This window comes from Topomyia yanbarensis, chromosome 1, assembly GCF_030247195.1.
Source record: "Topomyia yanbarensis strain Yona2022 chromosome 1, ASM3024719v1, whole genome shotgun sequence".
Taxonomy (NCBI): domain Eukaryota; kingdom Metazoa; phylum Arthropoda; class Insecta; order Diptera; family Culicidae; genus Topomyia; species Topomyia yanbarensis.
In genome coordinates, this window is record NC_080670.1 from 110,909,378 (window position 1) to 110,921,387 (window position 12,010).

The 12,010-nt window shown below is 36.9% G+C and overlaps 1 protein-coding gene across 1 annotated transcript in view; it reads left to right on the forward strand.

Annotated features, from left to right (window-relative positions):
* LOC131694260 (syntaxin-binding protein 5) overlaps window positions 1-12,010 on the forward strand; it is a 2,823,745-nt gene that overhangs the window by 2,001,401 nt on the left and 810,334 nt on the right. Inside the window, exon 18 of the mRNA XM_058982823.1 lies at window positions 9,114-9,305. Coding sequence (XP_058838806.1) covers window positions 9,114-9,305 — 192 coding nt within the window. The remainder of the gene's footprint in view (window positions 1-9,113; window positions 9,306-12,010) is intronic.

Consider the following 12,010-nt stretch of genomic DNA (forward strand, 5'->3'; position numbering starts at 1 on the left):
TCATTTGTTGGTCAAATGCCCAGTCTTCGAAAAAATGCCTTTGAAGGATAGGTTGAATATCGTCAACACTCGTAAGATTTGCAGCAATTGTTTCAGGAGTGACCACTTTGTTCGGAAATGTGCATCCACTTTTTCTTGTCGCTTGTGTCAAAAGCGACACCACACGTTGCTTCATCCAGGATTTGAGGCTACAAATAGTAATGATATTTCCAACCGTCATACGCGAAATTCTCATCATCCTCAGCCAACTAGCTCCAATTTTGCCCGAGTTGATGAAGAAAGGCAGATTTTCGCTTCTACGCCAGTATCTTCGAACGCAGCAGCATATTCCAAACCCACGAACGTACTTTTATCGACTGCTGTGATTGTGATTATGGATGGTTATGGGAAGGAACATTTGGCACGAGCGTTGTTAGATTCGGGCTCGCAGTGCAATCTGATAAGTGAGCGACTTTGTCAGCAGCTTCGCCTACCTAGACATCGTATCGATCAATCTATCTCCGGGGTTGGAGAATCAAATCTTCGTGTTTCTGGTTCGGTACAAACCGAAATCAAATCGAGAATAGGAAGGTTCTCATGTCAGATTGATTGCTTGGTACTTCGTCATCTCACATCGCATCTCCCAGCGGTATCGTTACCCTCTGTTAAATTGAACATCCCTAATGAGTTACCTCTTGCCGACCCAGAGTTCAATGTTTCGAGAAAAGTGGATCTCATCATTGGAGCGGAATATTTCTTCACGATGCTTAAAGGTGGCCGGATAAATTTAGGTACATCGTTCCCGATATTCGCCGAGAGTGTTTTTGATTGGGTTGTTTCGGGTAAAACGGACTTTGAAACCCAAAACGTAACCTGTTGTGTTTCCACCCTAGAGTCTATTGACCGCAATTTGGAGCGGTTTTGGAAAGTAGATGAATTGGACTGGTCTAATATTACCCCATCTGAACAATATTGCGAAGATTTTTACACTAAGACAGTATCTAGAGAATCTTGTGGACGATACATGGTTAAATACCCCAAGAAGGAACAATTTTCTGCTATGGTGGGCAATTCCCATTTGCATGCAGTCCGACGTCTACAAAGCCTAGAACGAAAACTGGACAAAGATGAAGTATTGAAGAAGAATTATCATGATTTCCTCGCAGAATTCTTGAAATTGGGGCACATGCGTGAGCTGGCCGGGGATGCAGTCGATCCACCCAATGTTTTTTACCTCCCACACCATGCTGTCCTTAAAGACTCGAGCACAACAACCAAGGTACGAAGTGTGTTCGATGGGTCTGCTAAAACTAGTACAGGTTACTCTTTGAATGATGCACTTTTAATCGGACCCGTAATCCAAGACGATCTTCTCAGTTTGGTTATAAGATTCCGCAAGTACAAAGTGGCGTTACTAGCGGACATCGAAAAGATGTATCGTCAGGTTTCCATTCATCCTGATGACCGCCCCTTGCAGAGAGTTTTATGGAGATTTAGCCAGGATGAGCCTATTGCCAAATACGAGCTAACCACTGTAACTTATGGGTTGGCACCGTCGTCGTTTTTAGCCACTAGAACGCTTAAGCAGCTCGCCGATTATGAAGGTGGCACTTTCCCACTAGCTGCCTCAGCAGTAAAAAAGGATTTTTATATGGATGACTTCATCAGGGGCGAATCCAGCATCGAAAGGGCGATCCAGTTGCGAAAAGAGATGAGTTGCTTACTCAATCTAGGCGGATTTCGGTTGAGAAAATGGTGTTCAAACTTCCCAGCTGCTCTAGACGGTATTCCACCTGAAGATTTGGCCACACAATCTAGCAGAACTTTCGATCCAGAGGAAACAATAAAGACTTTAGGCATAAGTTGGGAGCCGACATCCGATCTATTCCGCTTTGATATAAACACTAACGCAGTTACTGAACCGATTACCAAACGAAGCATTCTTTCGGCTATTGCTCGATTATATAATCCGCTCGGATTGATTGCCCCGATTATAATTCGAGCTAAAATGCTTCTTCAATTGCTGTGGACGTTATCGCTAGATTGGGATGAAGATGTGCCGGGCGAGGTACAGACGAGGTGGAAAGGTTTCGCTTCGGAACTGCCTGATTTGTCATCGTATCGTATCAGCCGCTACGCATTTGGTGAAGGTGATATACAATTACATTGCTTTGCAGACGCATCGGAGGCTGCGTATGGAACATGTGTTTATGCTCGATCGGTCAATGCATTAGGAGGAGTGAAGGTTGAGCTCATCGCATCAAAATCGAGGGTAGCCCCACTAAAACGACGCAGCATCCCACGGCTGGAATTATGTGTGGCACAACTTGCTGCACATCTTTATGAGAAAGTTTATTCAGCTTTAGATATGAAGTTTTCGTCAGTATGGTTTTGGTCGGATTCTACTGTGGTTCTACACTGGCTCAGTTCGCCCCCTCACACCTGGAAGACCTTTATTGCGAACAGAGTAGTAGACATCCAAGAAACAACCCGTGGTGGCAAATGGTGTCACGTTCCTGGTGCAACCAACCCGGCTGATTTAGTTTCCCGCAGTATGACAGTGGAGCAGTTAGTGAATAGCAGTGTATGGAGACATGGACCACATTGGATGCAGGGGGAATTGGATGACTGGCCGAAACAGAACTGGATAACATCGACCACACACTCGGATGAAGAACTGGAACGCAAACACTCTGTCCTTACTATTCAAACCCCAACGCCACCCAACCCCTTAGTAGCCCGTTTTTCGTCCTATCTTAGAATGGTACGTACGACCGCGTATTGCCTGCGGTTTTTTCATAATGCTAGAGGCGGAAAACGAACAACTTCTACAGTATTATTGGTTCACGAATTGGAGCGAGCAAAAATGGTTCTGGTAAAGATCGTACAAAGGGAATGCTTCGATCAAGAATTGAAACAACTCAAGCAAGGCAGAAATGTTACCAAGCGGTCCAGTTTGAAGCTTTTGAATCCGTTTGTCGATTCTTCTGGCCTAATTCGAGTTGGTGGCCGGCTCAGACTGTCAGATGAGATTTATAGTACCCGGCACCCAATATTACTACCTGGATTTCATCACTTCACTCGCCTACTCCTAATGTCGTATCATCTTCAACTGCTTCATGGGGGAATCGCGCTCACGCTCGCAGTTGTTCGAAACGAATATTGGCCAATAAATGGGAAACGAGCTGTACGCAGCACAATTCGTCGTTGCTATAGTTGTGTTCGTGCCAATCCGCAGCCAATAAAGCAACCTATGGGACAGCTTCCGCATGCGCGAGTTACCCCTAGCCGCCCATTCTCTCGCACTGGTATTGATTATTGCGGTCCAGTGTATATTAAATCCACTAATCGTAAAACCGCTCCAGCAAAGGCTTATATAGCTCTGTTCGTGTGTTTCAGCACGAAGGCTGTACACATTGAACTTGTTGGAGATTTGTCCATGCCTGCCTTTATGTCTGCTTTAAGACGCTTCGTTGCTAGACGAGGTCGACCCGAACATCTTTTTTCGGATAATGCCACAAATTTCATAGGCGCGAAAAACGAGCTTCATGCCCTTTATAAAATGCTTACCAACCACACCGAAATAGACCGTATCGCTACCAGTCTCGCAACGGAGGGAATCACATGGCACATGATACCCCCACGTGCCCCAAATTTCGGTGGCCTCTGGGAGGCAGCCGTAAAGGTGGCCAAACGTCACCTCGTTCGTTAATTGGGCAACACCGTATCGTTCTACGAAGATTTGCTGACGATTCTAGCGCAGATAGAGAGCTGTATGAATTCCCGCCCGCTTGTTTCTCTATCGGAGGATCCCAATGATCTGCACGCCCTAACGCCGGGGCATTTTCTTATTGGTGCTTCTCTCCAAGCCATCCCTGATCCAGATTGGAGAGAGGTACCGATAAATCGATTGAATCGATTCCAGTTCGTTCAGCAGAAAGTTCAGCACTTTTGGTACCGCTGGAGAAACGAGTACCTGAAAGAACTCCAACGACAAGCTACAGTAAATCCAGAAAAGGTCAACCTTAAGGTTTGCATTGATTGCGAACGCGCCCCAATCAAATTCATTGGTGGCAATACTACAAAGTAGATTTTTCCCACGCTCTATAGCGCCAATCACCTTTGATAGGGGATTCATCTGTCTCTTCTATTCTACCTATCGATCAGACCGGTCACACACATCTCATCGTGGAATATATTTGATTCGGCATAATAAAGTTTTTTCTATAAGTGATCGCTCTTTTACCAAAGTGATATTTTTTTCTAAACCGTCGTAAATACACCGTCCCAACCCAATTTACATCCGTGATCATTCCCTGACGATTCAGGGGCGATACTATCATTTTGTCAATTTCAATAGCAAAAACAAATTTTAATTTAATAATTTCAAATACTTTATGAAGTTTTGGGTTTCGATCACTGAATCATGCAATCTAGGATGTAAAAAACACAATAATTCTTAAATAGGAAATAAAACCAAGTCTGGAAATATTCACTGTTGATTTTCTTTGAATGGTGTCCCTGCTAGTATCGCCCTCTTCAAGAAAAAGCGTTGACTTCTTAGTTCTCAGTCGTGTTGGAAATTTGAGTAAAGTATAAACTTCAAATCAATTCAAAAAAAATTCGATTTTTTTGGCTCAGTACAATATATAACCCCTTTAGGAAAATTCAGTTTTCCCACCACAATTTAGATATTTTATTAACAGAGCATTAGCAATAATTCGTTTGTATGTCTATTTTATGGGCCATTTTTTTGGTTTCCCATTGATTTGGTTTGAGATTTCTAGCACTGATGTTGTCCTATGCTGATTTGAGCGATTTTCTGAGTCCTGCCACTATCCCATGTAGTATGTGTTATCAAAAACATCGCGAAGCATCAAATTATAAATGTTCTCAAACGATATAATATCCGAAGAGAGTGATAAGAGTTATAAGAAATGTCTCATCACACTGTTAGGTGGATTAAAAGCGTTTTTGATTAATTTAATAAATTGATTAATTGATATGATAAATGGATTAATTTGAATAATTTGAATAATTTGAATAATTTGATTATTTGATGATTTTTTTTAATTTGATTAATTTGATTAGTTTGACTATTTTGTTTGATTTGATTAATTTTTTTGTTTTACATTTCTTAGAAAAGAAATGTATAGAATTCGCTCAAACTTTCAAGATGTTTTCCGAGGCCCGGAGGGCCGAGTCTTATATACCAATCGACTCAGCTCGACGATTTGGGACAATGTTTGTGTGTGTGTGTAACGGACAAACTCTCATTCGTGTTTCTCAGCAATGGCTGAACCGATCTTATCCAAACCTATTAAATGAAAGGCCTATCACCCAGACAGAACGCTATTAAATGGTTTTTGATGCAGATGTTTAGTTTCCAAGATATGAATGTTTGAAGGTGCAAAAATCGCGATTTTTGCAATTTTTTGAAATTTGCTGCCGAAATTGACGACGTAACTAAACAATTCAAATATTTTTAGAAAGCTTATACGAATACGAATACGAACTAGAGATTGTTGAAATCGGACTATTATCAAAAGAGATATTTAACATTAAATGCGGACGAAAGATTTTTATCATTTCCCATAGCCAGAAATAAGACCAAAAACATTCAATGGGTTAATAGCATCAAAACGGATTATTTTAGGTCAATAGTATCTTCGGAGAATTTAAATCCCTTTTTTTGGTATTGTGATTTTACTGATTAATCCCCCTAAGAGTGAGAAGTGATTGTATTGAAAAAATGCCTTCAGCGAATTTGTAGCTCTTACTTTTGCGAATTACTTTACTGAAAACATCAAATATCTATTTCGAATATTTTATAAGTTATGGCTTGTTGTTTGTGGATTACCCTTTGTCGCCTATTTATTATTCAATATAGTAATAATCCATTTAGATGAGTCAAGTATTATTACGATGAAACGAATTTCGTATTTCATTTTTCTATCTACAACCGCTAGAATAACCACCGAACAATTCCAATTTGTCTAGATGGAACTTGATCACGTAACGGTGCAAAAAATTTCATTTACCCGAACCTTCTGACTTATAATCATCGGATCGATCTGAATCATATCTCGGAAAATGAAAAACGAAATTATTAGCTCCAAGCAGTGGTGTAGCCAAGAAGATGCATTGGGGTTGAACCACACCCCACCCCCCCCCCCCCCTTCACCCAAAAAAAAATTGGATTGAATTTAAAAATTTATTGATGCTGACTGATTTAATTCAATATTACAACGATAATTACCTGATCAGTACATTGATAACCTATTGTTTGAAACATCATGAGGACCTTTGAAAAATTGTGGGAATGCGATCCTGATCTGTAACTGATCTATTGGTCTTGATATCATAGTTGTCTAATAACATCAATATCAAATACTTGCCTAAAACATTCCAATAGAAACTTATTCCAGAGTTCTGAAATCAATCAATCATAATCATAATTTCCAATCATACTTACTACATATTTTCTATCATATTGAGTTCAGTTTTGAAGGGGTGTACTGTAATATGGTTTGGGGTCTTTTTTTAATAAGTAGCGAAACTGGAATTAAAATTAATGTCTATGAAACTAAGAACTGCTCACCGAAAAATTCCATAACTTCCAGCATTCGCAGAAATTTTTTTTATTTTGGGAATGCGTTGAGTTGAGACGAAAACATTATAGAATTATTAACGAGAAAACCACCTTCCAAAAGTAGGGTAATTTATGTAAAATGGCGTTTTCCGTTACGCCAATTTCGCAGGTTTAGTATCTTCGATGAATATTAAAAACGTTTAACAGTACATCATTTAATAAAATATTTTTGGCGTTATATCCTCCAAGAAGTATTTATGGCGAATTTACTCCTCAAATAAATTTGGTTCCAGACTTAATGTTTTCAGCAAAATTTGGGGAAGTACTTTTACAAACCGATTTGTTGAAGACATGAAGACTCCATATGTTCAAGGTATTAACATATTTTAGGCTATTTCTATTTAATTTTAAATTAAATTATTATGATTTTACTGTTTATGATAAATCTTTTCTATTGTTTATAAACGATAAAATTTACATTTTATCCAAAGCTTGAGCTTGTGAAGCTCACAACAGAAAGTTATTTTAGAAAAAACTACTTTAAGGAACACTTCGTAAATATCATTTTATGACTCGATATACTCCATATACGTAGTATTCATGCCTACAATAAAGTTGTTTAAAATGAAAGTCTCAACAAATTTGCTAAAGACAGGAACTCTGTTGCAATTTTTTGAAAAACTGATTCTCAATAAAATTCAAAGATGGCGGTTTCGTAACTAAGCCATTTTGACAGAAAGTTAGATTTTCACCAAATCCCCACCAAACCGAATTTCTGACCAAGCCGCTGACTCCAAGTAAGTAGAAACAAAGTCGATCTACACTCGTCCACAAGAAACTTCTTCGAATACTGCCCCCAATTTTATCGACCTCATATGAAAATATGTTTGATGAGCTCTAGCAGACAAATAAGGCTCAATTTGAGTTAATCCTTTCTTGACCATGTTTTCCTTATCTTAAAGATGCAAATATGCAAAAATAAAAAAAAATTTTTTTTTTGATTTTTGCGCCAGAAGACTATATTAAATAATCAGAAATAGTTATTAGACTACATCAAGGGAAGGGAAGATTATTTTAACAGCTTCAGTTTATTATGAAGAAAAAAATGTCGCGATTTAGTCAATGTCCCCATTGTCAGCCTAAAATACTCCATGGAGATGATAAGAACGGGTCTTTTCTGTATTTATTATTAACAGTAATAGGTACATTCCATTCTCTTCCAAAATTCGGCGAACCTATTCCCATTTGTGCGACAGTTTATGTTAAAAGGATATCCTAAATTAATTGGTATACTTAAGGGTTTATATGTTGCAGATAGAGGAAATTCATAAATTTTCAGCTTCTCCTACACAATATTACAATAATAAGATTATGTAAATTATAAAGTATTTGAAAAATTTTCGTTATCGAAAAGTTTCGTGAAAAAGAAAATTTCAGTAATGATAATGATTTTCCCTAACGGGTTGCGAGAGTTTTTTATTTGTTCTTTGGCATTAGGATTAGGGATAATAATTCAGATCAAAGATACTACTGGGAAGTCATTTTTAGAAAAAGTCGATATCGAAGTAAAGTTTGAACTATGCACGCATGCACTTCAGAGGTAGCGAGATATCAAGAGCTGAAATTTCAGTGCTTAATTCTCAGCCGCGTTGGGAATTTGAGTAAACGCTATTGAGAGTATAAACTTCAAATCCATTCGGACATTTGTTTGTCGATTTTTTTGGCTCAGCACAACATATATAAACCCCTTTAGGAATTCGGTTTTCCCTATACAATGCATTGATTGAAGAATTTATATATGTTATTAACGGAGCATTAGTAATAATCCGTTTGTATTTCTATTTTAGGGGCCATGTTTCCGTTTTTCCATTAAATTGGTTTAACCTTTAAGATTTCTTGCACTGATATTGTCCTATGCTAATTTTAGCGACTCTCTGAGTCCTGCCACTATCTTATGTAGTATGTGTTATCAAAAACATCGCGAAGCATCAAGTTCTAAATGTTCTCAATCGATACAATACCCGAAGAAAGCGATAAGAGTTATAAGAAATGTATCATCACACTGTTCGGTGGATTAAAAGCGTTTTTGTTAGAAAAATCGACAAAAACTGTCATTCATTAAATTTCCTTCTTCTGTTTATGCTTTATCAAATTACAACAGAATAAACAGTTCCATTCAAACCATCTTTTTGACTGAATTATCAACTTTTGATGGCAACGAACGCTTCTGGGGCAATGTCAAAATTTAGTAAGGACGTACATTAATTTATGCACTGAAGATCTTTGGATTGCTAAGGCTTAGAATACTTTAGGGCCTTTTCAATGGTTTCGGGAGGGGAGGGACTAGTCAGAATTTAATGCCAAGCAAGTTTTTAAAATTATATAGAAAATACCTTCCATGAAATAGTAGCAGCATATATGCAAAATAAATAACTGTACCATAAGGTTTTCGCCACGTTTGTGTTGCTGATTAGTTTCTGCATCTATCCAATTTGCACTATTCATTTGTGATGTTAAATATTTTAACAATTTCTTTTTTCAGAAACGCCAAATAAATCAACGGCCAACAAACTTAGTCCAACGAATCCTGACGCATTATGTGACCGACAGTTCATTGTCATTGCGAGTGAAAACCAAGCAGGAGTGTTTGCCCTTCCCAGTCAGAACTGTGTGTACAAAAAAACAATAGTCGATTCTGACTTTGTGGTGAAAGCTGAAATAATAAGCATGAAAGGTAAATTTGGAATTTAAAGTGATTCGATTAAATCCACAGTATATATATATATATATATATATATATATATATATATATATATATATATATATATATATATATATATATATATATATATATATATATATATATATATATATATATATATATATATATATATATATATATATATATATATATATATATATATATATATATGTATATATATATATATATATATATATATATATATATATATATATATATATATATATATATATATATATATATATATATATATATATATATATATATATATATATATATATATATATATATATATATATATATATATATATATCAAAATATTTTAGGCTATTTGTATTCACCTTTAGAATAAATTATTATTTTCTTGGAACACAATTGATGCAATGCGTATGAATTGGCACCAATATTTTTGCTTTATTTTTATGAACCATTATGATAACGAAAATCACCTTGCCATTTGAACCAATGCCTTGAATATAGATGGCCACTCTAACCAACGGATTCACATGGTTAGGGCGAAAATAGGCTCATTGCCCTAGGCGAAGTTTTTAAATTTCAGCATTTTTGTTATTTAGGGCGAGTTCAAAGCTATTCCATGAATGACTAGATTTTTCTATAGCGCGCGAAAAGAGCTTTCCCTAGCCGTAACCACAAACAAAATTTGTTTTTTTTGTTTATTTTAGAATTTTACCTGTTGAATCTCGAAAATTCGCTTTTAAATACGAAGTGTCAACGAATTTAAAATGTCGGAACATTGAGGCTGAAAAATAAGAACAAGTATTTTGCAGTTTATTGAAAAGACATCTCAAGCGATCTATACTTTATCATCAAACGTGGTAAGAACGCATCATTGTGCGTATAGTCTAAATTTATGCAACGCATTCTCTTTTACACTATCTTCTTAAATTCAAAAGATAAAACATGATAAGTTAGACTATTGCCAGCAGACCGTGGACTCCCCTAGTATAAATTGGAAGTGATTAATTAAACAACCAAAGCACTAGAGAAATACTCCTTACAGTTTAGGTAATTTTCGTTCTGATGAGGTCCAAAATATACGCAATGATCTGTATTCACCTATGTTGAAGTAGGGGAGACCGGGGCTAGTTGGCGGTGTTTTCAGTTTTCATTTTTTTACCGCTTTGATTTTGGTAGATCTTGCAAAATAGAACACGTTGCATGAAAGGGCAGACTGTTGACAACATCTCTGAATTTTATGAAAATGTTTCATACGTTGTCTTTATTTCTAGAGAAAAAAATATGTGACGCGGAAAAGCCGCCAACTTACCCCAGCTCCTGGTAAGTTGGCGGTATGTGTGGGGTAAGATGGCGGAATGCCAAAAAATAAGCAATCAAATGGAAATTCGATTACATCAGTGGTCCTTGTGAAATGTGTCGATTGTCTTTTCAATAAAACTGTATATTATTCGACACTTTTCATTATATTTAAGTCTCAATACCAATAATACTCCATATTCAAAAGCAAATTTTCGAAATAATTGTCCCCTGCATTGACGAGAGACACAAGAAAAAGTTTCTCTTACTTTGGAGTGAATTCGAGAAATGAAAATATTTGATGACTATTTTTGCACTGTAAATAGTACCGCCAACTTGCCAGTGACACATTCTAACTAGAATCAGTTGTGTCACTGGAGCCGGAATACGAACTGGAACCAGCCAGAATTCCGATTCATTTCCGGCTGAGCTTCACTGGGAGCTTGAACATAAAGGACAGAAGTCAGCAACATCTAACGAGCTTCGAATCCAGTGCTTCACCTAGCAACGCCGACGCCAACGCAAAGGTTCTTTTCAGAACCACCATAATTATAATAAAGAATAATTTGAAACATTCTCACACATTTATTTCATTGAATAACATTCGATTTGAATTACACGTCAAACGTGTAGTCACGACACTCCGGTTATGTCCTAGACATTACCCACCCATCTTTTTCTTTCTTCTAGTTAGGGGAGCCCGGGGCTAGTTGGCGGTTGGGGTAAGTTGGCGGAATCCCCTTTTCTCCGTTTCTATTAGACATAAAGCGCTCTCTCGTTGTGAACCTCAAGTAATGGAAACGCATTATCCAATGTGTTTTTGTTGTTAAACATTTTGTTTTGTAGAAGCTGTGGGTGATATTGTGTTTTTGAGCATACTTTGTAAATTTTCATAATTTTAAACATTTTGTGTTGTTTAAGGTGGTTTTCAATATATTCCCCGAATGACTATATTTTTCGATAGTGCGTGAAAAGAGTTTTCAGAATCCGTATAGATATTACACCTATCCATACACAAAAGTATTTTTTTAATCCTTTTTACATTTCTTATAAAAGAAATGTATAGAATTCGCTCAAACTTTCAAGATTTTTTCCGAGGCCCGGAGGGCCGAGTCTTATATACCAATCGACTCAGCTCGACGATTTGGGACAATGTCTGTGTGTGTGTGTGTGTGTGTGTGTATGTAACGGACAAATTCTCATTCGTGTTTCTCAGCAATGGCTGAACCGATCTTATCCGAACCAATTTTAAATGAAAGAACTAAAAAACAGTATGAACGCTATTAATTTGTTTTTGATTCTGATGTTTAGTTTCCAAGATATGAATGTTTGAATGTGTAAAAATGGCGTTTTTGCAGTTTTTTTAGATTATCTGCCGAAATTGACAACATAGATTAACAATT